The sequence below is a fragment of the Thrips palmi genome, unplaced genomic scaffold, assembly GCF_012932325.1.
Source record: "Thrips palmi isolate BJ-2018 unplaced genomic scaffold, TpBJ-2018v1 HiC_scaffold_11, whole genome shotgun sequence".
NCBI classification, from domain to species: Eukaryota; Metazoa; Arthropoda; class Insecta; order Thysanoptera; family Thripidae; genus Thrips; species Thrips palmi.
This window is the reverse complement of record NW_023144622.1, coordinates 5,340,105-5,363,803: the sequence shown is the minus strand read 5'-3', so window position 1 is coordinate 5,363,803 and position 23,699 is coordinate 5,340,105. Positions and strand designations below refer to the sequence as shown.

Genomic DNA, 23,699 nt, shown 5'->3' with positions numbered 1-23,699 from the left:
CTGGTATGAGGATTTGAACTATACAAAACGCCCTCTATACAGCCCTGGCACTACATCCGGTTCATCTCGGTACGACATCCCATCCGACCCAAACAAGAAAACAAGCAGACGAAAGCAGACGGGAACGACAACGTAAAGTTGTGTTCAAGGTAAATGTCTAGTTGTGTATTTTTTTTCTCGTGCCCCTGTGTTTTTGAGTTGACGCAACACCCATTTCAGCATTTTAAGACTTAAATTTATTCAAATATAGTCCTTTATGCTTTCCTTTAACCTGCGATCTGTCTTCTTGTGTTTTCTTTGGTTAGAGTGACGCTGTTTGACAAGATTGTATTCTTCATTATGACGTCAAGTAAATAAAGTTTGACGTTATCTATCTGATTAAACAATGATACAATGGAAAGTGAAACATTATTTCCATCTGGACATTCCACTTACACTGAATCGTCTACTAAGTGCTGTGAAGTGCTGATTCCCAAATTGAGTTCATACAACCATCCAGGTGCATGTATACATTGTCTATTGTATATCTGCCAATTCGTGCATCTCTACCAAAATGGCCAAGTAAGTCAAGTCAAAAACATTCTGATTCAAATTTACAGACTTTTTAAAAATTTCATTATTATTAGTTTTTTTTTATAAAATTATAAGTATGAGTTAAATGGAGTCTGCAACTTAATGCTTAATGCTTAAAGCTTACTGGTAAATTTTTAACAACAGAAACAAATTTTGTTTGTCATTATGTTTGCTGTACCTTTAATGTCAATATTGGATTAGTCGTATGGCTTCCTTCTCTCAAGGTTACTATGGGCTTATATAACTTCCTGCAAGGGGATGGTTATGTAACCTGGTCTAGGTAGACAGGTAATAGTGTGTGGGAATGTGTAGTCTCTAGGAAGCTTTTAGCATGGCTTTCCAAGCAGTGTCTATTATTCAGTGAGTTTTACCTTTTTAGTTAACATTAACAATACTTGCTATAGACTAATTATTTGCTATTGACTTTTTTAGCCGTGAGTTGGTAATAGCATTTGTGTACGATACACAAAAGTGCACCCAAGAGGCTGATGATCCACAAGATGCAGTTTTGTTCTTCCATCCTGGCTGGGTCAGTGAGCAGCAGCGACTTGCATTATGTGGTCAGCTCATGGGAGCTACGTACTTTCTGCTCGCATCCTTCAGCCCTCCTCGAATACTCTCTCTGCAGAGTGGAAAGTTTGCCATTCGAACATTTGGGCGGTATGTTGTGGTGAGTACGGGTTTTGTTGGTATTTAGTTCAGAGGAACGATCCAACATCAATCAATGGACTAACTTAAGTGTGATTTAAATATGTGTTACCTTATTGCAGGCCATTGGGACGGACCGTAACATTCCTGAATGGGTGCTTGAACAAAGAGCTGATATCATGACCTCACTTCTGGAGCTGTATTTTGGTGATCTTGAAACTCTAGCCACTCAATGTGAAACCAAAAAGGCTGCTGGTGACACAGGTCCATCTTTTACCGAAAAACTGGGAAGAATATTTGAGACATTTCTTCCTATTGTACAATATTCCAGCCAAATTTTAGGCAATGTACCAACAATGAGACTGCCAAAGGTTTGTATCCAATAAAATTGTCCTGTTCTCTGTTGATTTATAGTCAAAGGTAATTTGACAAAGTCTGTATCTCTTTCCTATTTGCAGAGTGCCAGCCATGTCTTTTTGGAGGCGATGCAGATGCTACATTGTTGTCAAGACCAACATGGAGTTTTAGGAGGTGCTGTTCTCTACCAAAATAAGTAAGCTGATTTCCATTTTAAAAATTAATTATAATGCTACAATGAGGCTGATTTTTCTATTCTTTGTTGCAGGATAATTGCTAGTCAGCTGAGTGCCAAAATAACAAAACAGCTTGTTCTCTCTGATCCTTACCGTATAAAGGTACTGCAAACAGCATGAAATTTAAGACAAAATAATGTTAGGAGTTTTGCTCTGTTGATATTTGTATCTTATTGTTTTTTTAATTGTCTCTCTATATAGTCACCTGGGACCAATCTTGATGTGTCTTTTCAACTACCTGCTGGTGCCCAACTCTTGCAAGTGTTTATACCCCAGAGAGAATTTCACTCTCTTGCCAGAGATGCAGAACACATTCAAAATACTTTTGCCCAGGTGGACAAAGCTCCTAAGGTGATTATATCTTACAATTTACCTTTGACTCCTTTGAAGAAGGGTATTTTGGAATAGTTTTCACAAAAGATTAAAATTTTGAATTTTTTTCTTATCAGGTTGTTAGCCGCAGTTCCAAGGAATTCATTCCATGTCTGAAATCAGATAAGACCAAAATATTCACAGTTGTTGAAGAAGAAGATGGAGAAACTGAAAGTGATGTTGTTTTCTCACATACTCTTCCTCCTTCAACTTTAAGCAACTCAAAAGTTTTATCTCCCACTATTGAAGAAAACTTTGAGCCTTCAAGTGATGCTACCTCTCGTCTAGTGTGTAGCACACCCTTACGAGATTTCAATATCAATAAAGTATTACATGCACAAGCTGTGTCCATATGTAGTCGAGTAGATGCTACAGAGGTTCCCGTCAACAAAGTGCCAGTAGCAGATGTTGCTGATAATGATCTGGTAGGCTTATTAGATTTTTGCGTAACTTAATTATTACACCGTCCTTTGCAATCAATTTCTTTCCTTCTTTAAATTTAATTTTTATAGGAGGCCTTAATGCATTTTGAACTTTTTACAGATCTGCAATCCTGTAAATACCATTCCTGATGTGGTGCGAGATGCTGTTGCTGCACGCAGTAACAAGCGAAGTGCAATCGAGAAAATTCATGTAGCGATTCCGCCTAGCAATATATTCCAAGCTGTGTATGATTTGCGCACTTACCTGAAGGAGCAAACTCATGGCAAATCTTTAAGTATGAGTTTGCCCTCTATAAACACAAACAATGTTCCTATGAGGTAAAATTTAATAATTTAGATGCTACTTTAAGTTTCCTTAAGTTACCCATTTTACCCATTAGTGCCTTTTTCCCTCTCCAATCCAATGCAGGTACTATAGCTTTGGACTTCCAGTTCCGACCGATGAGCAATGCTCCCCACAAAGACCTCGACGTTGTTTTTACAACACAATAACTGACCCTTGCTTCCCTGTGTTTCGCCAAGATGGTCTTCCCTTGTCTCAAGCCCTGTTTGATGAGCAGATAGCAAATCACTACCGTGCTTTAGATAGCAAACCTGCTTTCAAAGTATGTTTGTTGCACTCTTCTCTATGTTGTTATATGTTTGCTCTGTTGTTCACATTATGTTAACAAATACTGCTTTATGCCCAGGTGAAGCCTCTACAATCAAAGCCTGCGGTCACTGCAAGACTCCCGCCACGTGCCTCCATTCCATTACAGCCTGTTAAATCAGTATCTGAAAAAGAGGTTCCACCTACCAACATTCAAGTTGAGCCGTCCAGCCAGCCAAAGAAACGTCCAGTGAGTCTTGCTCTAAAGACCATCTCAAGCCCAGAGGGTGCACCCAGTGACGTCAAGATGGAAGTTTCAAAGGAAAGTTTCAAACCTCCAGCACAACCAGTGAGACCAACTAGTTTAAATGCCCCATTGTCAAATAGGCCTACTACTCTGTCAGGTTTAAATGATACAAAGGAGGTATCTTCAAATTCTAATGAAAATAAGGCTCAACTTGAGGAGAGGAAACGCATAGCTCAACAAGCTTTGCCATCAGTTGCTCGTCCAACCAGCCTAAGTGGCGGACTTGCAATCACACCGCTTATGGCAAAACTGAGTCATTTAGCTCTAGATCGGTATGGGGTGATGACACCAGCCACAGATCCAACACCGAGTGAGCCGAAGGATATGACATTTTCTAACAGAGGTGAGTCCCTTGCAAACCCTGCATTTCTTCTTGACTTCTACTTGAGGCCTTCCAGCAGTATTGGACTTAATATTTTTCTCTTACAGTTGAAACACCAATGGTCCCATTTCCCAAACCATTGCCACGTCTCAGTCAGTCTGACTTGGAGGAATTTGCTGGTGATGGCAACAGAGAGGCAGTGCTTCTTGTTTGTGGCATGCAGAGCATGTCTCTCTTACTCTTGCTGGATCCAAAATCAGTCAGCTCTGACTTGTTAAAAACAGTGGTAAGAAATTATCAAATATTTTATCTGGAGGAATATAGCAGATTTGTCAGCATTTTTTTTTTACTAATAAATACACTGTTTTGTTTACCAGTGGGATGTGTCATTCCCTAGCATGGAACATCTCGAGCAAACCATGAATCATTCTCTAGACCACGTCCCAGCAGCTGGCAATAGTGGTGCTGACTCGTACAGTTTTCTCTGCATTGACCCTGCATGGGATACTGTGCATAAAGGTGGGGTGTGGAGTGGCCCTGAACTCGAACTTGTAGGAAGCTTGCATAGAGACTTTCAAGACCAACCCAACCTCACAGAAATATGTGTCAGGTAAGATTTTACATTCAATAAATCTTTCTTTATGTCTGTTATTGTTAAAACGATTGTAATTATGTAAGACCCATCTCGCTTTCAGGGTCCACGAAAGCCTAGTGTATGGTTACCAATGTGGTCAGGCAGAGGTCTTTTACCAGCAGCAGCAAGCCGGCCAAAGTGGCGTTGGTCTTCCCACCCCAGCAGACCTGATGGGCACTGTGCCACTGAAGGCAAGGCGTAGACTAGAAAGAGATCACGGTATTGTGCTGCTATAGACCATAACCATAACCTTCTAGTCATTGTGCTTATGCATAACTTAAAAAGAAAGTGCTACTCAAGAGTTTGTTTCACTCTGACTCCTTTATGAAATTGATTTGTCACATAATTTCAAGTTTGTTGCACTTAAGGCCTCCTACTTAGTCAGAATTGCCTGACATAATCATACTGAAAGCTATTAATATTTGGGTGGAAGCCAACCAATGAAATTTCTTGGCATTTGTGATGTTATTTTGCATCCATTCTAGTCTTTTGTTTTGATTATAGACATGCATTGATGACCAAGCTGTTTACTTTTATGAATTTCTTCTAAATTTAGAAGATAAATTTTTGATGACTTGGGCTTTTGTGCTTTTTTCTGTAAATGATAATGTACTGAAATTGTGATTATGACATAATCATACTGTAAAAAGAGTTAAGGGAAAATGTATGGAGGTACAAAGATTTTATTAATGAACCATTTTTTGTAATTATGGGATCAGTGTTACTGGTATGTATTTTAGTTTGTGTATTGTTATTTTTTTAAGGTTTTGAGTTTTTATTGTCCTTTTATTGGATTGTATTTTTTATATTGACATTCCCAGTTGACTGTTTGGAGGGGTTTTAAGAAACACATTTTGGTTGTGCTTTTGTTTCATGCAATGAGAGAAATAATTCAACCCCATGTGTCTTCATTCGTAATTGATACAATTATTGCTTCTGTTTTCAATGTGACCTCTATTTATTTTGTTGTCGTATCTTTACATTCCTAAAGAGCTTATTTATATTAATGTTCATTTTATTCAAACATGTTAAGAAACTTGTAGTTTCCATTTTTTTTATGGAAGAATTGAAGTCTTAAGCAATTATGTTAGACTATATAGTAGACAAGCTTTAGGTGCTTAAGAGTAGCTAAGCGCAGACTGCATTATGGTGCCATTTGATTTTGACCTTGTTAGTGTACAAGCATATTTCAGAATAGGTGCCAAAGTATTTGCCATTTTATTTTGGACTTCTTTAGGATGTTTAATTTAGGCAGCAGGGTACTTTAACTTGGTCAATCAATATCATATTAAACACTCTGCTGATTGTCTTTATTTTTTGTTATTGTTGTTTTTGTACTTTTGCAGAAAAATAATGAATAGGAAAAATGAAATGTTCATTTTAGATTTCATGTGATGTTGCTAGCCAAATTTATAATTTTCATCCCGGTTTTGTAGACAATCGCTCAATGTTGTGAACCTGTGCAGTAAGTCTTTTGCTCGGACATCAAATTAATTTGATAGGTTGCTAACAATGTCAGATCTCACATTTGCTGGAAGAATGTTGTGTGTCAGTTTTATTGTGTGCTGAAGTCAAATTATTCTACATGTGAGAATTTTAAGGTTCTGTAGTTTTTAGGTAGTGCTAGTTTTTGTATTAGTAGTTAGTACATGAGTTCAGCCATATCTGCTATACCTAGACTAGTGTAGTTCCCTCTCTTTTCCCTTTCCATCTTTCTATTGTCTTTTCATCCGTTCATTTTTTCTCATTGGTTTCTGCCTATTGTCTGTGTCTTTATATAGGAACTCGCGATTTTTGTGTGCTCCTGATTTCAAATGTGATCATCAGTGGCTTGGCTGTCCACAATTGGAGTCTTAGTTGTGATTTTTAAAAAGAAATTTAAGTGCTCTGATGGTTATCTCAAGTGATATGAAGATGCAGTGTAGACTGTCTTTTCTTTCTGTTACACTCCTATATGTTATTTTTGAGTAATGAGTCATTCATTCCTAACTTTTTTCTTTTTATTAAAGCGGTATTGTATTGTTTGCATATTGTTTTGTATCTTACAGAAATCCTTGTTTCCACACCACTGTTCAAGTCTAAAAAATGCAGTAGATAATTTCTGATTTTGACAGTTTGTGCATTGTGTTCTGAGAGGAACTTTGATTTAGGTACTTTAAAGAATTTTATCAGTTAGCATTTTATTTTTTTCTATCTTTCACTTTCTAACAAAACTAGCTGTGGGACAGCAGAGGAACTTGAATGCAGGGTTTCAGATCTAATGAAGGGGAAGTCAAAGAGTCTTATGAGGAATTGAGTAAAAGTCCTGAAATTCTGTTCCACAGAACCCTGATTTTGTTTTCCAAACATCACTTGAGTTCGGTTCTCACTTACAGTCTACATCTTAATTGTCTTATCCAAGAGAACTGTAACTGTGCAGGTACACTACTTAATCCTAATGTAGGTTCTCTTAAAAATTACTACAGGAGCCTACTGTAAAGCCTCCACTGGCATATCTTTTGCTGTCATGCATCGCCCGCGACAAAGTATTTCACAAGATTTACAGAGTGCTGCCTCTTCTTTTCTACAGCCACAGTGGGAATGAGGAAGGGCGTGGTGGGGTGAGTGAAACCCACCAAGCTCGTCGTAAGCCAGAACACTCTCCGGTAACTCAACATTGAAAGGAAATTTAAAACAAAGGGGAAACTGGACAGTGAAATCAGTAGCATCGGCAGCGACTTGCGGGACATTGGTTCGTCGATCGGTAGACTATACATTTGTCTTGGCAGTAGACGTCGGCACCTTCTCTGCCCGCCAGTTCCCCGATCGCCTCGCAGGAGTCCCTGTAACACAGACAGCCAAATTAGTAGTGCAGCGTGCAAGTCGAGGCAGGGCCAGACGAGGAAGGGAGGGAGTTTGCAGGAGGCCTCCCCACCCTGCCCCTGCTGCCCCTGTCTGGAGTGTGTGAAGAGTGCCTGATAGCCTGACTGGAACCCAGATTTTTCCGAAAAGTCGGTCCTGTGTACTGGTGGGCCGGTGGGTGCTACTTACGGGCAGTGGCAAACCTCCGGCGGGCAGTTGGGCGGGTACCGCAGGCAGTTTGTCTCGCACCAGTGGTCGATGCCGGGGATGCGTCGGTACCGCGGCGTCGCTAGGCACACCTGGGATCTGTAGAGGCAAAGGAAAGGGGAGTTGTGAAGTGCTGAAGTCCGAAACACGAGGCGTACAACGCGGCGAACGCGGTCTAGCGCCTGCGAGGTGGGCCACCCGCCGTCATGTCACACACCGGTGTGTTGCGGTACGGGACGTTGGCCTAACTCACAGGCGCTTCTTAGCGCAACGGCAAAGGCTTCTGTCCCTCTCCCATTCACGGTACCTCCCGCCGGGGTGCGAGAGAGACAGACTCACCTGATGACGAGGGGGAACAGGTAGTTGGGGGCGCGCAGGTCGCGGACGAACAGCAGGTAGGGGTTGTCGGAGCTGGCGAACTCCGGCGGCAGTCCTCCGCCGGTGGACGTGGTGATGGTGACGTCGGCGCAGTTCCGGAACGTCTCCGGCCGTCCGCAGCCCACGGCCTCGGTGCCGTTCGGGCAGGTGCCCCACATGTTGCCTGCAAGCACAAGGGGGTGTTCACCTACACTGCCTCTGACCCGCGCGGGCTCTCGCAGCGTGCTCCCCGTCAGTACGAGGCCCGGTGCGCCCCGTGCGGCCCGGCGCCGCGCCGCGTCGTGGGCGAGGGCCCCGCGGCCCCCACCGCCACTGTCCGCCAAGCAGCGGCCGGCAGCATGGCCTGTCGCAGCGCGGCCTGTCGCAGCGCGGCCGCCCTGGCCCTGGTGGGCGCGGCGACGCTGGCGCAGGTGACCGACGCCGCCCTCTCGTTGACGTTCGTCGCACCGCTTCGTCCAGCAGACCGGGCCACGTCGCTCCGTCTCTCTCGCACTCCGGGGCTCCGCCAAGGGGCGCGAGAGACAGAGCGACGAAGCTTGGAATGAGCCTGCAGCCCGTCCGACCGTCTTCCGCAGGTGTGTCTGGCGATGGCGGGGGCGGCGGGGCCGGCCGGCGACGTGGAGGCGGCCGCGGCGGCCGCGTACGGCGTCTACTCCGCCAACCCCGGCAGCAGCAACCCCGGCGGCCCGGTGGACGCGGCGGCCGCGCAGATGCTGTCCTTCAGGCAGGGCGGGTTGCGTCGTCGCACCAGCGTCGCTCTGTCTCTGTCGCACTCATGGCAAGGCCTTCTCCAGGGAGGCGACGGCCAGGGTGCTGGAGGCGACGCACGGCTGGATCAACTGCCTGCTGTCGGCGCGGCCGCGGCCCCCGCCCGAGATCGCCCGGTGCACCGAGGCCGCGCTGCCGCACGTCGCCGACATCCTGATGGCCGTCACCACGGCGGGGTGGGCCATCCGCTTCAAGTCGCAGGACGAGCTGGACGGCATCCGGAAGGCCATCCAGCGCATGTCGGACGTCCGCACGCAGGTAGAGCTTGCCTCGCTGCGGCGTGTCTCCGAAACGAACCGAGCGACGTGTAAACAGAGCTGCTCTGTGTTGTTCCTCCTGCTGCTTTGCTAGAGACAAAAGCACAGTTTGGTCTCGAACTAACTCCGGTGTGCTGCAGGTGCACAGCTGCGTCGAGGGCCTCAACCCGCACCTGCAAGTGTCCGGCCGCTGCTACACTGTGCTGTAGCACCAGCCTCCTCCGCCGACCGAAACGTCACCGATGAGGTACAGGGCGCGACCCCACAATAAAACGAAAGGCTGTGAACGTGAATCGGGTCTGCGTCTTTGGCGAGTCCTTTCGGAGCGGGCGCGCTGCGCGCTGCGCTACGCGGCGGCCGCCCCCGCGGCGCTTTTCGACGCGCTCCCTCGTTCCGCGAGAGGGCGAGAGAGACAGAGCGACGTACCCGTGTAGTAGGTCCACTGCATGACGCACTGCGTGCACGTGACGTAGGGCGGCAGGCGCACCCTGTACCGCAGCACGGCCTTCTTCTTGGTGTTGGGCGGGATGTGGTAGGCGCGGTCCCGGGTGCCGGACACGTACAGAGGGTACCTGCAGGCGAACGCCCCCGAAAAACAAAAAACAAAAATCGCTGGCGTTAATTTCTGGCACTGCCTCGGCCACCGCGTCGCGCTGCCCTTCGGGAGTTTTATTGCCCCCTGTCGGGTCGAGGCGTAAAACGGCGAGGCCCGGCCAAGCGCGGAAGGGAAGGCTCACCTGTCGAAGCAGCCCTGGGTCGCCTCGAAGGCCGGGTTGTTGTTCGGGCACAGCGTCAGCTCGAAGCGCCCCCAGTGGTTGGCGGTCAGCTCGATCTCGATGTCGATTTCCTGCGGCACACGTCAGGTTGGGGTTGCCGGGCGTAGCGCAATGGTTCATGGCCGTGGAAATTTTTGCCGTGGCAACACTGACTTTCTGACGGCGTCCTGATTTACCTGTCCCATGCTGTACCTTCTGCCGATGATGCCCTTGGCGAACTGGCCGCCCGCCTCGTGCGGTCGCGTCTCGAAGTGCCAGGGGTCGCCGCACACGCCGCACCGGCCCTGGTTCTGGTCCCACTGCACTGCAAAACGGCAAACGACCAGCGCTCGTCACTCTGTCTCTCTCGCACCCCTACCGGACGGCCCGTGAGTGCGAGAGAGACAGAGCGAGGGCCCAACAAAGGACGGCAAGGACGCGCAGCACGCCAAGGACGCGGCGTTGTTGGCGAGGACTGCCGAGCCGAGGGCCGACCGTAGGCCGCGGGGCGGGGCGCCCGCACTCCGCGACTCCGCGCACCGCCCGTCGCGCCATTTGTCCGTGCCCGTCCAGACCGCGGGCCGCGTCGCTCGGTCTCTCTCGCACCCCTACGGACCGCCCCACGAGTGCGAGAGAGACCGAGCGACGACCCTTTTCGGAGTGGGCCTGCTGGTCATGCTCAGTGGGTGTCAAATCTCGGAGCGTCATCGGCGTCGCGTCGTCGCGGCCCCGACCCGGCGGGTCCTCTCCTCTGCTCACCGGCGTAGCCCCCGCAGAACAACTCGTTGTCGTTGTAGTTGACGGGGTTGGGGAAGCCGAAGCGCCACATGCTGTTCCTGGCGGGCGGGTCCATGAGGCGCCCATGGCCGAGCGCGCCGCGGCACAGCTGCGAAACCGCACACAAGTGGTTTTACTTCACACACAGTTTAAAAAAAAAAACAATAATAAAGAAATTAATATAAGTCGGCAGGCCATATTTTTCGTGGGTAATTGCCAAACCGGCAAAGTGGCAAATTACAAAGACAACGCCCTCCTCCGCGGTCGGCGGCGCAAAGTGCTTCTCGGAGAGGGATGAGTTATTTCACGGCCGCGTCCTTTTCCGGGGGATTGGCTCACCTGGAGGAGAAGCAAGGCGACTGCAGCGCCCGCAGCGCCGCCCCTCGGCTGGAGCATGGTCTGCAACGCAAACGGAAATCGTGAGTACGTACAGCGGTGGCGAAGAAGCGGACCAACATCAGCTGCTTTGGACTGGCGAATTGGAAGCTTTTACCGTGGCGCCTCATAGTGTGCAATGGCTTCAGTGTCAGTCCGGGCAGCGCGCTCCACACCGTCACGTGCACGCGCACGCACACACACACACACACACTCACACGGACGGCGCGCGCGGCACGCGCCAAGACCGTTCGCCGAGCCAAGCACGCGTCACCATTGACAGGTCAAGCTGTCTCTGTCTGGGGTTTGGCCGGTGCTCCCATCCTCCACACCCCCCACCCCACCTCACCCCGGCCGGCCGGAGGACGCCCCGGGCTGTCTGTCTGTCTGTCTGTCTGTCTGTCTGTCTGTCTGTCCGTCTGACGCGAACAACTACTGCCCCAACTATCCGCTTGATAGTCTCGCACGCGTTCGGCGTGCCAGAGCCGCCGGAAGTGCGAGAAAAGTGGGGGAGGTCTTCCACGTTTCTTTACTCATCTCTCGGTTTTGCAACTGTCCGCAAACGCAAAAAGAGTGCCGGCACGTCACATTTCGGGAGGACCGCGCCGGATTTCTCATTCATGTTTTGACGGCGAGATGCGGCGTGGCGTCGGTAAGCCTGCAGTAAGCCGACGCGTGACGCGCCTTGCGTCAGAGTAGCCCTGGTGTAACGCTACCTTGGCCGTGGCCATGCCTTGGCGGCAGCGGCGGGGACGGGTTCGACTCCCCCGGCCGGTAAGGAGCCCCGCCCTCTTCGGCCCGCCCCGCCCCGCCCCGCCCCGCCCCGGCCGAACACACCCAACTCGTCCCGGCGGCGAGGAGGTCAGGGACCGTGGAGGCTGGCCACCGCGGCAGGGCGCGGCGCGGCACGGCACGGCTCGGCACGGCGCGGCACGCACGGGCCCGGCCTGCGGCATTTGGCCGTGTTTACCATTGTAATGCCTCCTGGCGCGGAATGAGGATCAGCGCCCCCGATGGCTATGCGATCTGATACCCGAGGCGGGGAGCGGCCCGTTTGATACCGTTTTTCCGCCAATTTCCCCCCTATTGTGGCTCGCGAACCCGCGCCTAAGCCGACAGTTAATTTGAATGAGATGATGCGAGCGCGAGATAATTATTTCGAGGATCCGCCGTGGCGAGCACCGTCGGATGAAAACTGACGGGTTGAAAATAAAACAAAATCCCTCGAAAAATTGACAGTTGAATGATGTGCGAAGCCGGGACCACCGTGTGATAAGCATCAGCGGCTGGACTCCAGATGCATTTTAAATTATGAAATGTGAAGTGAAACTCCGGCAAAGTCGCTCGTGGTCTGCTATGGGATACAACCGTCCTGGTCTAGGGTCACCGAGGTTCACACCCCCGCCGCGGTGTGCCACCATGGTGACCCAAAGTCGAAAAGTGGCAGGCCGCGCTGTCGCTGGCTGGCCATGATGGCCGTCAAGCGAAGGCGCGGACAGGCTGGGCGTGGCTGGGAGCGTCATCCAGGCGGCGGCAAAGTACTGCCAGTGCTAAGTGGAACCGCGTTAAAAAGGCAAAAAAAGGAGAACGTTTTGAAAAAGGAACAAATGTGCACGCCGCTCCGATTGAGAGCTCCTGTGGGGAACAACACCTAGGTGCTCCGACTCCAGGGTTTGAGGAGAATTAATCAAGAAATCGTGACCCGACTTCAGGTAGTCGATGATTACAAGTATAGTTGTTTAATGCCTGAACCGGTATTTGAGCTTCACGTCAAGTATTCCTGGCAGCTCAATCGTGAACTGATTTTGTCAGAAAATGGATGTTGCTATACAGATTCGTGAAACCCAGGTACTTAATTTCAATTTGGCCGGATCAGAGTCTGGGCAAAGTGCTTTGACATGGCTGCAAGCACGCCCGTCAGCCAGTGGTCAGCCACAGACTCAATGTGACAGACGGACGGACAGACAGACGGACGGACGGACAGACAGGCGGACTGACGGACGCTGGAACGGGAGGACTGATGGCCGGACAAACGGCTGGCACGAATGAAGGCGCATTATTTGCGGTTTCGCTCTCCTTTGCTCCCTTTTCCCTATTTCCTGTCTGGGTGTGGCGTGGGTCGCGGTGCCGTGGGACAGCCGCCGAGGCCCCGCCCCGCGCCGCCCCGCGCCCCGCCACTGCAGGGGCGGGACAAGGACGCCGCAAGGACGCACTGCACTTCGTTCATTCGTTCATTCATTCTCATTCATTTTCTTTCATTCATTCATTTACATTCGTTCATTTGCATTCACAAGTGGGGTGGCCACAAATGTTGGGCTTCTCGTTAGAGGTCGAATAAAGCGGCGTTTTCGCAGTTTTCGTCAACTGCTTTGCAGCCTCCTGGTCGGCCGACAGCCCGAGATCTCCCGCGCAAGTCTTATTTCCCACCCCGACGTTTGGCGACCGCGCACGTAATGTACAGCATGGCCCGCAGCGCGACGCGGAGACAAGAGGAACACCGGTCGCCACTCCGCAGCCCGCGCAGCCCCCGCCGCCAACCTGCTAGCCATTCCGCGCGGCGTGTCCGTCGCTCTGTCTCTCTCGCACCCCCACAGGCCCACGGGCAGCCCCGCGAGTGCGAGAGAGACAGCGCGGCAGTCTGCACCGCGGCGCGCCTTATCAGCGCTGTGGCACTCTGTGGCACTCCGTGCGCGGCCATTTGCCAAATGGCGCGCGTGTCACGATCTCGCTTGATGTATGAGCTCGACGCGATCCGGGGGGAGGAGGGCGGTGATATCCAGAAAATTAGGACCTTGAGTGGATTAAGTGGATTCATCCCGCTTCGGTCCGCCCCTTGGGGGTCTCCAGGTTTCCATCCGACAGGACACGAAGTTGTCTCCGCGCTCTCGGCGGTCCGCGCAGATCTTAGCGATGACGACGGCCTGTATCGACCTATCGAAACACCTGTCGAGACGGTCCAGAGCGCGCGGCCGGCGCCGCACTGCCGCCGCTGGACAAACTTTTCCATGACTTACGAACTCGCTCCTTATCATTCCTTCCGGCAATGAAAATAAACACAACCGGAGGGGGAGGGGGTTAAATGGTGGCGTTGCTCAATCCGAGCGGGCTCCTGATTGGCTGATGGTCGCACGCCGGGGAATGCCCTGCGCCTGCAGGCACGCCACGCAGGGCTGCCAATTTATGCGTGGAGCAGGCAGAGGGGTGGGGGAGGGGGATTTATTTGCAAGCGACTGGGCGATTACCGGCACGGAACCTGCGTGGCGGACTCCGGCAGGACTTCAGCAGGATCCCCAGGCGGACTCGGACAGAGCCTATGCTATCGGTAGGTGCGAGTCAACAGGCCTCTCAGGAGGCTCTCCAGGGCGTTGTTCCCCTCCCCCTCCCTGTTTTCCAACACAAAGGTAACCGCGCATGAAACAGCAAAGCAACAAGCCGGGCGCCAGGCGACGCCAGGATGAGGCCAGTCACCCGCACGTGCCTCCGGACTGATTCACGCCGCCCCACGGCCCCACCCACGACGGGCCGCTCTGTCTCTCTCGCACCCCCACAGGACCTAACCTAACCCAATCCACAGGGGCCCAGACACAGTGTGCCCTCTGCCTGCATCCTCTGGCAGCGCGGAGCGGAAGTGGTGCTTATGGCCGCGGCAGCCTCGCCTTTGGCAGCGATCGGCGGCCTGGACAGCCGGAGAGGACCTCGAGGTCCGCGACGAGGACGGCGCTCTGTCTCTCTCGCACCCCTACGCGGCGCCCCGTGAGTGCGACGGAGACAGAATGGGCTTGCTGGAGGACCGACGTGCGTCAATGCGACGGGGGAGGACCGTCTCGGCGAGCTGGTTTCCGGTTTTCGGAAAGCGCGGGAAGAGAGCCATCTTGCCCGCGCACTGCGCGAGCAGAGGCTCCAGACACATCCAGGTTTTCCCGCGAAACCCCGAAACCCGGTGGCGACGTACTCGGCGAATAACAACGAGACATGTCTAACGGCACCGAACGGACCCGGCGGACGGGACGGGACGAGTCGCGGCCATCCCGCAGGCTGGCCGGAGAACCACCCATGACAAAATGCCGAATTTTAGTGGCGTGCGTCTCGTAAACAGCGACAGTTACACGCGCCAAGCGCCTTGGATTCCTGGCAACGGATCGCCTTCTTTTGTCATTCTGTGCGCGGTGGTGCCCCGCGCGGCCGTCTAATTCGAGGGAAGCACCTTGCGAGAGGCCGATACGGGCAGACACTGCGTGCCGAAGAGGGTAACCCGCTTGCCGGCTCAAGATCAAGATCACGGTCACGGGCAGCTCCGCCTCGCGGGGGTGTGGCGTGGCGCGGCGTGGCGCGGCGTGGCGGCGCACCGCTGGGCCCGTGTCGCGGGGACCGGGCCGCGCACTGTGTGGCCCGTGTGGCCGCCGCGGCACCGCGCTGGACCAGCGAGCCTGCCCAGCCCCTATGACGGGACAGTTGCCATGGTCCTGGACTTGAACGATACCCGCCAAACAGGTTGCCGCCGCGCCCCGCCCGCCCCGCCCCGCCCCGCCCGCCCCGCCCCGCCCCGCCGGCAAACGGCCCTTTTTGCAAGGGGCTTTGCCTCCTCCGCCCGCAGCCCCGCAGCGTCGCGCCAAACATCGCCGACAGCCTGCCGTGCAATTTGCCGCCTTGCCGGCAGCCCGGCAGGCGCCGCTCCTCCTATTTCCCCGTGACAGTGATTTGTGGGTCCCGGGCGCGTCGGCCGGGTCGCGAACACGAACGCGAACACGAACGCGAACATGGGCCGCGAGGTGCGCGCGTCCAACGCACTATCAGACACCTCGCGGCAGGACAGGACATAGCGGCAGCGGACTCAGTCCGTTTCAGGGGTGACTCAAGGCGTCGACCTAAAGTCCGCCCCGCTCGTACCCAGCGTCACTTAATGAGACGTGCTCATCACCAAAAAACACAAAAAATATACCGTGAACCCACAACAAATGCGCGAGATTTGAGATTAGAGAGACGAAGAGCAAAAGCAAGCAAAGTCCCATTTCGTGTTCGGGAGACATAAATTGAAAACTCGAATAAAGATCAAGGCCAAGCCCACCAAGCCAAACGGGTCAAATCGCATTAGAACGACCTGGCCTCTCTGGTTTGCTCAAGTGTCTGACAGGAACTCCACTGCCAATTTGAAATTTTAAAAAGGCAAGAAAAAGGAGGGGGTCAGCAAAAATATCATGCAAAATTTAATTTTTTTGCAATCAAGTAAAAACTGGCGGTCATTAAATTCAGTTTTTAAAAATAAATTTTAGATTTTTTAACTTTGAATTAAGGGCATTGATTCACTTAAGTTGAAATCGGGTCGGTAAATTTGATTTTTGGGCGAAGATTGGCAAATCGAAGGAGGAGTTCCGATCACGTTCGACGAATGTGTTCGGTAGGCGGGCGTCCGCAGAGGCCAAGGCTAGCCAAGGCGCCCCGACTCACCAGGGAGTGCCGGCGCGACACGAGACGGGGTGGAAGCGACGTATCCGCGGACGTCTCGCGGCGTCCAGGCGTGTGCACGGTCGCGAAGTGCGGAGCTGCGCCGCGGCGACGGTGCGTGAGCGTGCGTTGGGGCGTGCGCGGTTCGCTCGACTGCCAAAGCGGCAAGGCAGAAAGCAGCGCCAAGGCGAGGCGGGCGGGCCGGACGACACACGACCACCGCCAAGTGAGTGTGCGGAGCGGGGAGGAGCGATGCGCGAAGCGCGATGCGAACGAACCCCGGCAGTCCGGCAGGTGGGACGTCAGCCCGTCAGGCCGTCAACAGGTCAGTGCCAGACCGCCGGTCCGCCGGTCCGTCGGACACAACACTGGCGGGGCGCGCCCCTCCACCGCACACGGTCCCCGCCCTCCTTTCGACGGGTGTTACATTGCCGCGGGCCGGGGGCACGCGCGCCGGGGGCCGGACACCGGGGGGCCCACCGGAGTTCGCGGGAAGGCGCGGAGGCCCGACAGCACGGCGCGGCGGCCTGCCCGGGGTTCGCAGGCGCTCTGATGACGGAAGGGGATGTCGACCCATTTGCACCCTGCCTGTTTGGAGCCATGAGAGAAGGGCGCCCTTCTCTCATGTTGAAGCCAGGCATCGCGGTGGAGCGGCCACCTACCCGGCAGTCAACGCCGAGACTTTTCGTGTCGACGCGACCAGCCCGGCAGCCGGAGCAAAGTAACTCGCTTATGCACTTCTGCGATGCCACGTGCATTGAAGGTCACCGCCGAAAAGGGATTACATCACGGCAGTTCCCATGGGTCAAACGGGAGCGCGACGGCAAAGCGACCGCAAAGCCACGGCCCTCCAGCCTGGCGGATATTCCGGGGCTCATCTCGGATTGAGCGCGGCGATAAAGCCGCCGCCCCGTCTCGCTCGCACCCACGCCGAACGCCGCTGGAGTGCGAGAGAGACGGGGCGACGGAGTGCCGACAGTCGACCAGGTCGACGAAGGGTTGATGGGCGGACGACAAGTGCGCGCGGCGGTCCAAGGGCGGGCCAACGGCCCACACCGCACCTGTGGTGCGCACTGACAGGCGTCACTCTCGATAAGAGTGGAATCTGCGGACTGGAGTCCAGTTCCTCGCATGGGTGCGTAACACCCCCACCCCCTTTTTCTGTCCCCCCGGAGTGGAGCGGCGCGCGCCGCCGATCTGGTTATGCCACTCCGCTCCGCTCCGCCGCGGGCTGCGCTAACCCCTAACCCACCCCCTGCGGCTGCGAGCGGGGCGAGGAGAGGGGGACACTAGTGTCTCGTGTACTTGCCGTCTCAGTGTACTCACCAAGCTTGGGCGAAATTCTCTAGTCAACCGACTTAACGTTGAGTGCGTTAAAACGCTTAAGCCTCCTTTTAATGTGAATTTATGAGTAACCAAGTTAACCCCTATATGTACTCAAAGTTACACCCGAACGCTGATGTCTTCGGGAGGAGCCGTCGGAGTACTTGGCGCGAGCATCCACTGCGCTCTGACCATTGCGGTGGAGAGCGTCCCCTCCCCCTTTTGCTATCTTCGACGAAAAAACTTGATGATCAAGTTCACGTTACGCTTGTTATGCTTACGGTAGAAATTCTAGTACTTGCGCAAGCATGCAGTGGCTTGTTGGAGTGACTGCCCCTCGCCCCAAAAGGCTTTGCAGAACAAATTGACGCCTACGCTGAAAAGTTGCGCAATTTCTCCCCGGAAACGTCTGGTTACGCCACTGTTGCTCAAAATTCAGCACCGCACGGAGCGTGCCCGCGCTTGTAAGCAGTGCGCTGGCTGTGATCCCGCGCTGGCGCGGTGAAAGGCCGTGAAAGGGAAAGGGTCAAGGGAAGGCCTTCCCCGATGGGCTTGATGCCAAATCGTGAATGAATGCGTCGTCCCTATGGCGCTGGCCCTATGGCTAGCCGCTAGCGGTGTGAGGAGCGCGTTCGGTCGGGTGGGACGTCTCTCTCGGACACAGGGAGCTTTCTCTCTACAGGGTGTCGCAGATCATTTGTAAGTTGTGTGTCATGTCCTTCCAACGAACTCTCACATGCTTTACTTTGCCAAACTTCACCTAGGGTTTGACTCACGGAGGGCTCTGCGTCTTATGACATTCCGGGATCAAGGGGAAAGAAAGTAACGACAGTTTCATCGTGCTGATGTACAGTGTGCAGTTTATTGTATACCTTTACAAGACAACACTGGAAAATCCAACACCTACTGTACATATATCCTCTATGACACATCATAGATTGTATGTAGTTCAACAATAATTTTAATCTTGATTCTGAACATATCTTTTGAGGATTAATGATGCTATGATGTTAAGGAAAAAAGTAAATATGTTAGTTTAAATTTATTCAACTCTCACAATAAAGCACATTTCAGCATGCCATTGATTATGTTAGTTCAAGAAAAGTGTCACACTTAAGCAATACCGCCATCTCATGAGAACTAGATAAGAAGTAAAAGGGCTTACTAATTAAAAAAAAAAAAAAAAAAATTAGCTAATGATACCGAAAGACTGGCATTTAAAAAGTAACTAACACAAAGGACATAAACTTGTTAAATTTGGTGCCATAATTATACCTAACCTTAAGAATAAAATACAGAAAGAAATTATTTCAGAAAAAAAGTCCTTACTGCACCAAGAGATCACAGAGAAGAGTTATATTTGAAACATAAATTAAAGTTATTGCCAAACTTCAATACATAAATGAACCTTGGTTATGTACAATGTGAGGGTAGATAGTGTGGTAGACAGCTACAGGTACCTCGTTTCAAATGGATTTTTTTACCACAATATCTCAACAAGTAGCAAATTCCATGAACAAAAGATCGGAACACATTTAATACAATGTGACATTCTATTTGTCAAAATAAAACAGAATTGAAAAAAAATAACAACAACCTACAAATGAGTTTATAGAAGTGGATGAATATCATTGCTCAGCCCTGAGATGAAGTTCAATAATCAAACATCACAAATTTCTGGAACTTCAAGACCCAAGCAATATTCACATACCAGATAGACAAGAGAAGGCTATTTCTGAAAAATAAATATGATTGATCAACCCACAAATAGTAAAATTATCTTTGATGCTCATATAACATGTCATGATTAGAATCAACACCAAAATGAGCAGAATATCTACAAGCCCTATGAGGGGGGAAAAAAAAAAAAACAAGGATCACACAAGGCTTTTTCACAGCACAGCCTCTACTAATAGAATGATAAAAAAAGTACCGAGCAGAATAATCACAAGCTTTAATCCATACACCTTCGAACTGAAGAAGAAAAAATAAGAGGAGAAAGACAGAAAACTACTTGAGCATCTGATCTAGACTTTAGAAGCAGGGCGAGGTGCAGGTGCTGCCCCAGAATTCTGCTCCGTCAGAGGTTTGGGAGGGCCTCCGTTGCGCCCTCTTCCACCTCGTCGCCCCCGACTTTTCTTCCCTGAGCGTTGGCCGATATTCTCGCGTTTATCTGAGCTCACTTCCAGAGGGGTCTCAGGGACCTCATCGGTAGATGTCTGAGAAAGAGAGGACTGTAATAGTAAATTATTTCCATAAGAAAAAGGTTAAGATACATTGGCGTCAACTTCACCTACCTGATCTGATGCTTGCTGAGTGGTTCCTTGGCCTTGGCCTTGGCCCTGCCCCTGGCCCTGAGATGGTTGCCTGGACATCATTTTGTTGGGTTTAGAGCGAGCCGACTGATTTGCTGGGCCAGCAGAAGGAATTAACCTCAGGACGTTGCCCACAGCTTTGGTTCGACCCTCTCGAAATACCATACGCTGCCCTGGCTTAAGATATTCAGGGTGTTTTATGAACCTGAAGTGAACAAGAGCCTTGTCTCCAGTCCGCAGGCATTCTTCAGACATTGTGAGAATGCTTGCTGTTTGTCTGATCGAGCCACAGTGAACCATGGCTTGATAGCGGCTGCTAATGGTAGTAGGATGGTGCAAAACCAAAATTTCTCCTTCAAATTCCCAGCATGCTTGTGGATTTAAAGATGGTGACACCATTACCATACCCTTTCTGATTTGAGAACGTTTAATCTGCAAGCAACAAATTTTTCTACTTATGTTTGAAGGTAACAGGTAAAGAAAATTCAATCCAATCTGGAGAGCTCTTACCTTTTTAAGGGCAAATGAGGCTGTTTGCCCACCACGGACTTCTCGTACAGCCATACGTTTACGATGAATACTTTTTACTGCAATGGCTGTAAAATGTCCGAGTGGATCTGGACCAAGCATTAGTGTGTCATTTAGGCGAATCACACCTTTGAGGGCAGTGCCTGACACAACAGTACCAACACCCTAAAAGACAAATTCTGAATTAGAAAATTTTCTCCAATAAGAGGTGCAGATTGAACTTCATAATAAAATCATCTAATATTCTTACTGGGACAGAGTAAGTATCATCAATTTGGAACTCTGCAGGCTCATCATCTCGACTATAGGTGCGGGTGGTCAGAAGATTAAGGAACATTTTAAGCAAATCCAAATTTTCACCACTCACATTGGAAACTTGGAAAATAGGACATAATCTGGAACAAAAGAGATATTAGGGGTTAAACATCTGATTCATAATGCAATGAAATGAGCCAGAAACAAGAATAAAGAATACTCACCTCTCTGACACAAAGTTTGTGGCACTAACAATTACATCATCTGGAGTTTTGACCATCACTGGTACTTTGCGGCATCCAGGGGACTTCAGGATTCGAACAAGTAGACGCAGAGTATCTTGTAGAACATTTGGAGGACACATATCTATCTTGGTCACAACCACAAAAACTGGAACACTCAATGCTAGTGCTAAACCTAAATGTTCTTTGGTCATGCCAACAATTCCAGCATTTGCACCAACCTGAGAACCAAAATAAAAAATGTAAAACAGTACTTGATAAGATAAGAAAAACTAATGGGAAAAAAGAAGAACACAAATTTTTGGAAAGAGCTTTACCATTAGCATTCCAAAATCTGGTGCATGTCCAGTCATTCCAAATACAGTGGTCTTAAGGTAGCGTTCATGGCCAGCCAGGTCAATAAATGTAATCACTTTAGATGATTTTTCACAAATTTTAACCCAGTCAAGAGAGCCATGTTCGGGTTTATTAACAACATTACCTGTGTAAAATTAAAAACATAAGTAAGAAAGAGTAGTGTGTTTACCTAGACCACAGGGGAAATAAACTACTTACCAACACTATCAAAGCCCAGAATATCATTACCCACTGAACTTGTTCGACCTGATTCCATTTCATGTTTGTGACGAAATAGTTTTTGTCTTGCTGTTCCCCTGCCATTATCCAATTCACCATGAGTTAAGACACCAAGCAGAGTTGATTTACCAGCATCAACATTGCCTACAACAGCAACCCTATGCAAAGAAAAGTAGACATTAGAAACCACATGGAGATGCTGATGCAACATTAAAACAGAAATATGCAATGGTCTGATGCTTTCACCTTATTTCCAAGAAATCCTGTTGGTCAACTCTTCTCCGCACAAGGTATTGTCCTGTTTGACCCTCTTCACCCTTACGCTGGCGTAAAATAACACAGTCACATTCCAAAGTAGCAGCTAAGGATTGGAGAGTTGCCACAGCAGCGTCATATTCATCAGGTTTCAAGCCACTTTCTCCACCATCTACACAATGAACAGAAAAATTTTAAACAAATCAATAGATTTCAAAAAATTGCCTTTATTACACTAGAATAGGCAAATGACCTACGCACCATCACCCACTCCAATATCAAAAATAGTTTCTCCTCTGCCCTCTTCCAGGCGTTGTGATAACCGCTTTTGAAGAAGATCAAACTGCTCCTCTGTGGGGCTCACAAGAACAATCTAGAAGAAAACATAAGGAATTTAACTTGCGAATACACAAAAGAACCATCAAGTAGTACAAGGCAAAGTTTGGTGTTACCTTTGATCGGATGCTGGTGAAGTCAGGTCCATTTTTGGGAGAGACATCAGCTGCTGATGCAAAGAGGTTGGAGGCAGTTTCTGCCTTGTTTGGGGTTTGATCTAATACTGCTGACATTTTTTTTTCTCCTTACTTAATTTGAAGAGGTGCAGTATGATGCAACTACACTACGTAATATTGTAAAAATATAGAAAGAATTGAGAAGGTTTTAAATCTTTACACAAAATATATCTTTAATATTTTAAAGGATTTAAAATTTCTCGTAATGCACATAAAGAGTGCCTTAATAGTATTGTATTTTTAAATAATGAATAATGTAATAACGACATTAATGACATTAATAATTAAAATGGAGACAAACACTCCCCTCGCTTTGCTCCTCAAACCACCAAATTTAGCACGTTCTGTAAAAGAGAGGGAAAAGTCAATGAGCAAAGAACAGAGGGAAAAGTCAATTTGCGAAGAACAATCAGTAAACGAATTCGCACTAATAAAATTTTTGCCAAACAGGAAAACCTATTTTGAACCTCAGATTACTTGTGTCTAATGACGATCCAAACGTGTTAAGAAGGAAAGACAATCATCAGTAAGACATGAGTAGGGGTTTGACACACCAGTCTCTTTCATGACAAGCACTAATTATACTTTTACAACTAACTTCTGTATTCTTCCCAAACAGATGTTTAAGGTTATGGCTTGCCGACGGACACAGAAAGAAAATACCGGCGATCGGACTCAGGTATATAAACAGTTAGATAAAGAGATCTTAAACAATCAACCTCAGGTTCAAATACCTAACGGTCTGAGAATAAACAAACCAGACGCTGTCAATGTCAACAAGAGTAACCTTTGTGTACAAATACGTACGCACACGACAGCGAAGTCGGCGTACGGTAACACGCAAATGGTTCCCAGCCCAAGCAACTTGTCAGCAAGGAAACACTTCGGTAAGCAAAGTGAATACGGAAATCTCTGAGGCTATCAACACGATAGAACTGGCACAAATAGAAGCAAAAGTGTCATCATCTGCTTTTGGCTGGCACCGACTCGCGAGGCCATCACGTCACCAAACCCCATTGATTCCACTTTTCTTTTCATTTAACAGAACTGCCACCAGTTATGAAGAAAGCATTCCACAACTTTAATTCATAACCAACCAACTTGGAGTCTTGAACTCGGTAAAAACCGCCGAGTATATCCTTTATCTCGCGCTGTGTAATTGCTCTAAATGTGTGCAACTTTCACGAGTTCACTTACAACGTGGCAGCACTGATCGTCCGGCTCTGCCGCCGCACGTTTCAAACTCTAGTGTGGTGGGGGCCCTGGGTCTGTTCTCCTCCCGGTGAAAGTGACTTCCCTCCACAACATCTGGACAAAGTTGATTGATTCTTGTCAATTTTTGCAATACCGCCCCCCTCCCTCCTCCAAAGTTTAGAAGTAGGAGCTGACAATGTGGGAGAGATGCATAAGGA

General features: G+C 49.9%; 3 protein-coding genes across 13 annotated transcripts; 1 reads left to right on the top strand and 2 right to left on the bottom strand.

The window, feature by feature from the left end:
• Window positions 1-57: 57 nt before the first annotated feature.
• LOC117639205 (Hermansky-Pudlak syndrome 4 protein homolog) lies at window positions 58-6,509 on the top strand. 2 transcript variants are annotated; one of them, XM_034374641.1, is made up of 14 exons: window positions 58-149; window positions 306-561; window positions 1,006-1,243; window positions 1,344-1,592; window positions 1,680-1,774; window positions 1,847-1,916; window positions 2,016-2,165; window positions 2,264-2,611; window positions 2,730-2,947; window positions 3,039-3,234; window positions 3,319-3,868; window positions 3,955-4,133; window positions 4,225-4,457; window positions 4,543-6,509. In XM_034374641.1, the coding sequence occupies exons 2-14, from the start codon at window positions 554-556 to the stop codon at window positions 4,715-4,717; spliced, it is 2,709 nt and encodes a 902-aa protein (XP_034230532.1). In that variant the 5' UTR covers window positions 58-149; window positions 306-553; the 3' UTR covers window positions 4,718-6,509. The 2 variants fall into 2 exon arrangements, with proteins under 2 accessions (XP_034230532.1, XP_034230531.1); XM_034374640.1 differs by lacking the exons at window positions 58-149; window positions 306-561 and adding an exon at window positions 778-933.
• Window positions 6,510-6,641: 132 nt separating this feature from the next.
• LOC117639207 lies at window positions 6,642-16,418 on the bottom strand. 5 transcript variants are annotated; one of them, XM_034374645.1, is made up of 9 exons: window positions 16,285-16,418; window positions 10,804-10,863; window positions 10,447-10,573; window positions 9,885-10,012; window positions 9,670-9,779; window positions 9,359-9,504; window positions 7,869-8,070; window positions 7,512-7,628; window positions 6,642-7,303 (listed from the first exon to the last, which is right to left on the bottom strand). In XM_034374645.1, exons 2-9 carry the CDS (start codon window positions 10,858-10,860, stop codon window positions 7,180-7,182), a joined length of 1,011 nt encoding a protein of 336 aa, XP_034230536.1. In that variant the 5' UTR covers window positions 10,861-10,863; window positions 16,285-16,418; the 3' UTR covers window positions 6,642-7,179. The 5 variants fall into 5 exon arrangements, with proteins under 5 accessions (XP_034230536.1, XP_034230538.1, XP_034230537.1 ...); XM_034374647.1 differs by lacking the exon at window positions 16,285-16,418 and adding an exon at window positions 10,958-11,026 and having other exon boundaries at window positions 9,901-10,012; XM_034374646.1 differs by lacking the exon at window positions 16,285-16,418 and adding an exon at window positions 10,958-10,975.
• Window positions 16,419-18,436: 2,018 nt separating this feature from the next.
• Window positions 18,437-23,562, bottom strand: LOC117639657 (GTP-binding protein 1). 6 transcript variants are annotated; one of them, XM_034375531.1, is made up of 11 exons: window positions 23,385-23,562; window positions 22,228-22,631; window positions 22,037-22,148; window positions 21,767-21,947; window positions 21,500-21,678; window positions 21,262-21,425; window positions 20,927-21,165; window positions 20,698-20,842; window positions 20,430-20,612; window positions 19,902-20,351; window positions 18,437-19,823 (listed from the first exon to the last, which is right to left on the bottom strand). In XM_034375531.1, exons 2-11 carry the CDS (start codon window positions 22,342-22,344, stop codon window positions 19,632-19,634), a joined length of 1,962 nt encoding a protein of 653 aa, XP_034231422.1. In that variant the 5' UTR covers window positions 22,345-22,631; window positions 23,385-23,562; the 3' UTR covers window positions 18,437-19,631. The 6 variants fall into 6 exon arrangements, with proteins under 6 accessions (XP_034231422.1, XP_034231421.1, XP_034231417.1 ...); XM_034375530.1 differs by lacking the exon at window positions 23,385-23,562 and adding an exon at window positions 23,075-23,338; XM_034375526.1 differs by lacking the exon at window positions 23,385-23,562 and adding an exon at window positions 23,095-23,338.
• Window positions 23,563-23,699: the final 137 nt, after the last annotated feature.

Coding starts and splice junctions, on each gene's coding strand:
- LOC117639657 (XM_034375531.1), bottom strand. CDS start 22,344: ATGTCAGCAGTATTAGATCAAACCCCAAACAAGGCAGAAACTGCCTCC. Junction 21,948..22,036: donor TGATATTGGAGTGGGTGATG/GTGCGTAGGTCA, acceptor TTCATTGTGTAG/ATGGTGGAGAAAGTGGCTTG. Junction 19,824..19,901: donor CTCAGCAAGCATCAGATCAG/GTAGGTGAAGTT, acceptor TCTCTTTCTCAG/ACATCTACCGATGAGGTCCC.
- LOC117639207 (XM_034374645.1), bottom strand. CDS start 10,860: ATGCTCCAGCCGAGGGGCGGCGCTGCGGGCGCTGCAGTCGCCTTGCTT. Junction 9,780..9,884: donor GAAGGTACAGCATGGGACAG/GTAAATCAGGAC, acceptor CGTGTGCCGCAG/GAAATCGACATCGAGATCGA. Junction 7,304..7,511: donor CCGGAGGTTTGCCACTGCCC/GTAAGTAGCACC, acceptor TCTGTGTTACAG/GGACTCCTGCGAGGCGATCG.
- LOC117639205 (XM_034374640.1), top strand. CDS start 905: ATGGCTTTCCAAGCAGTGTCTATTATTCA. Junction 1,593..1,679: donor CAACAATGAGACTGCCAAAG/GTTTGTATCCAA, acceptor TCCTATTTGCAG/AGTGCCAGCCATGTCTTTTT. Junction 4,458..4,542: donor CTCACAGAAATATGTGTCAG/GTAAGATTTTAC, acceptor TCTCGCTTTCAG/GGTCCACGAAAGCCTAGTGT.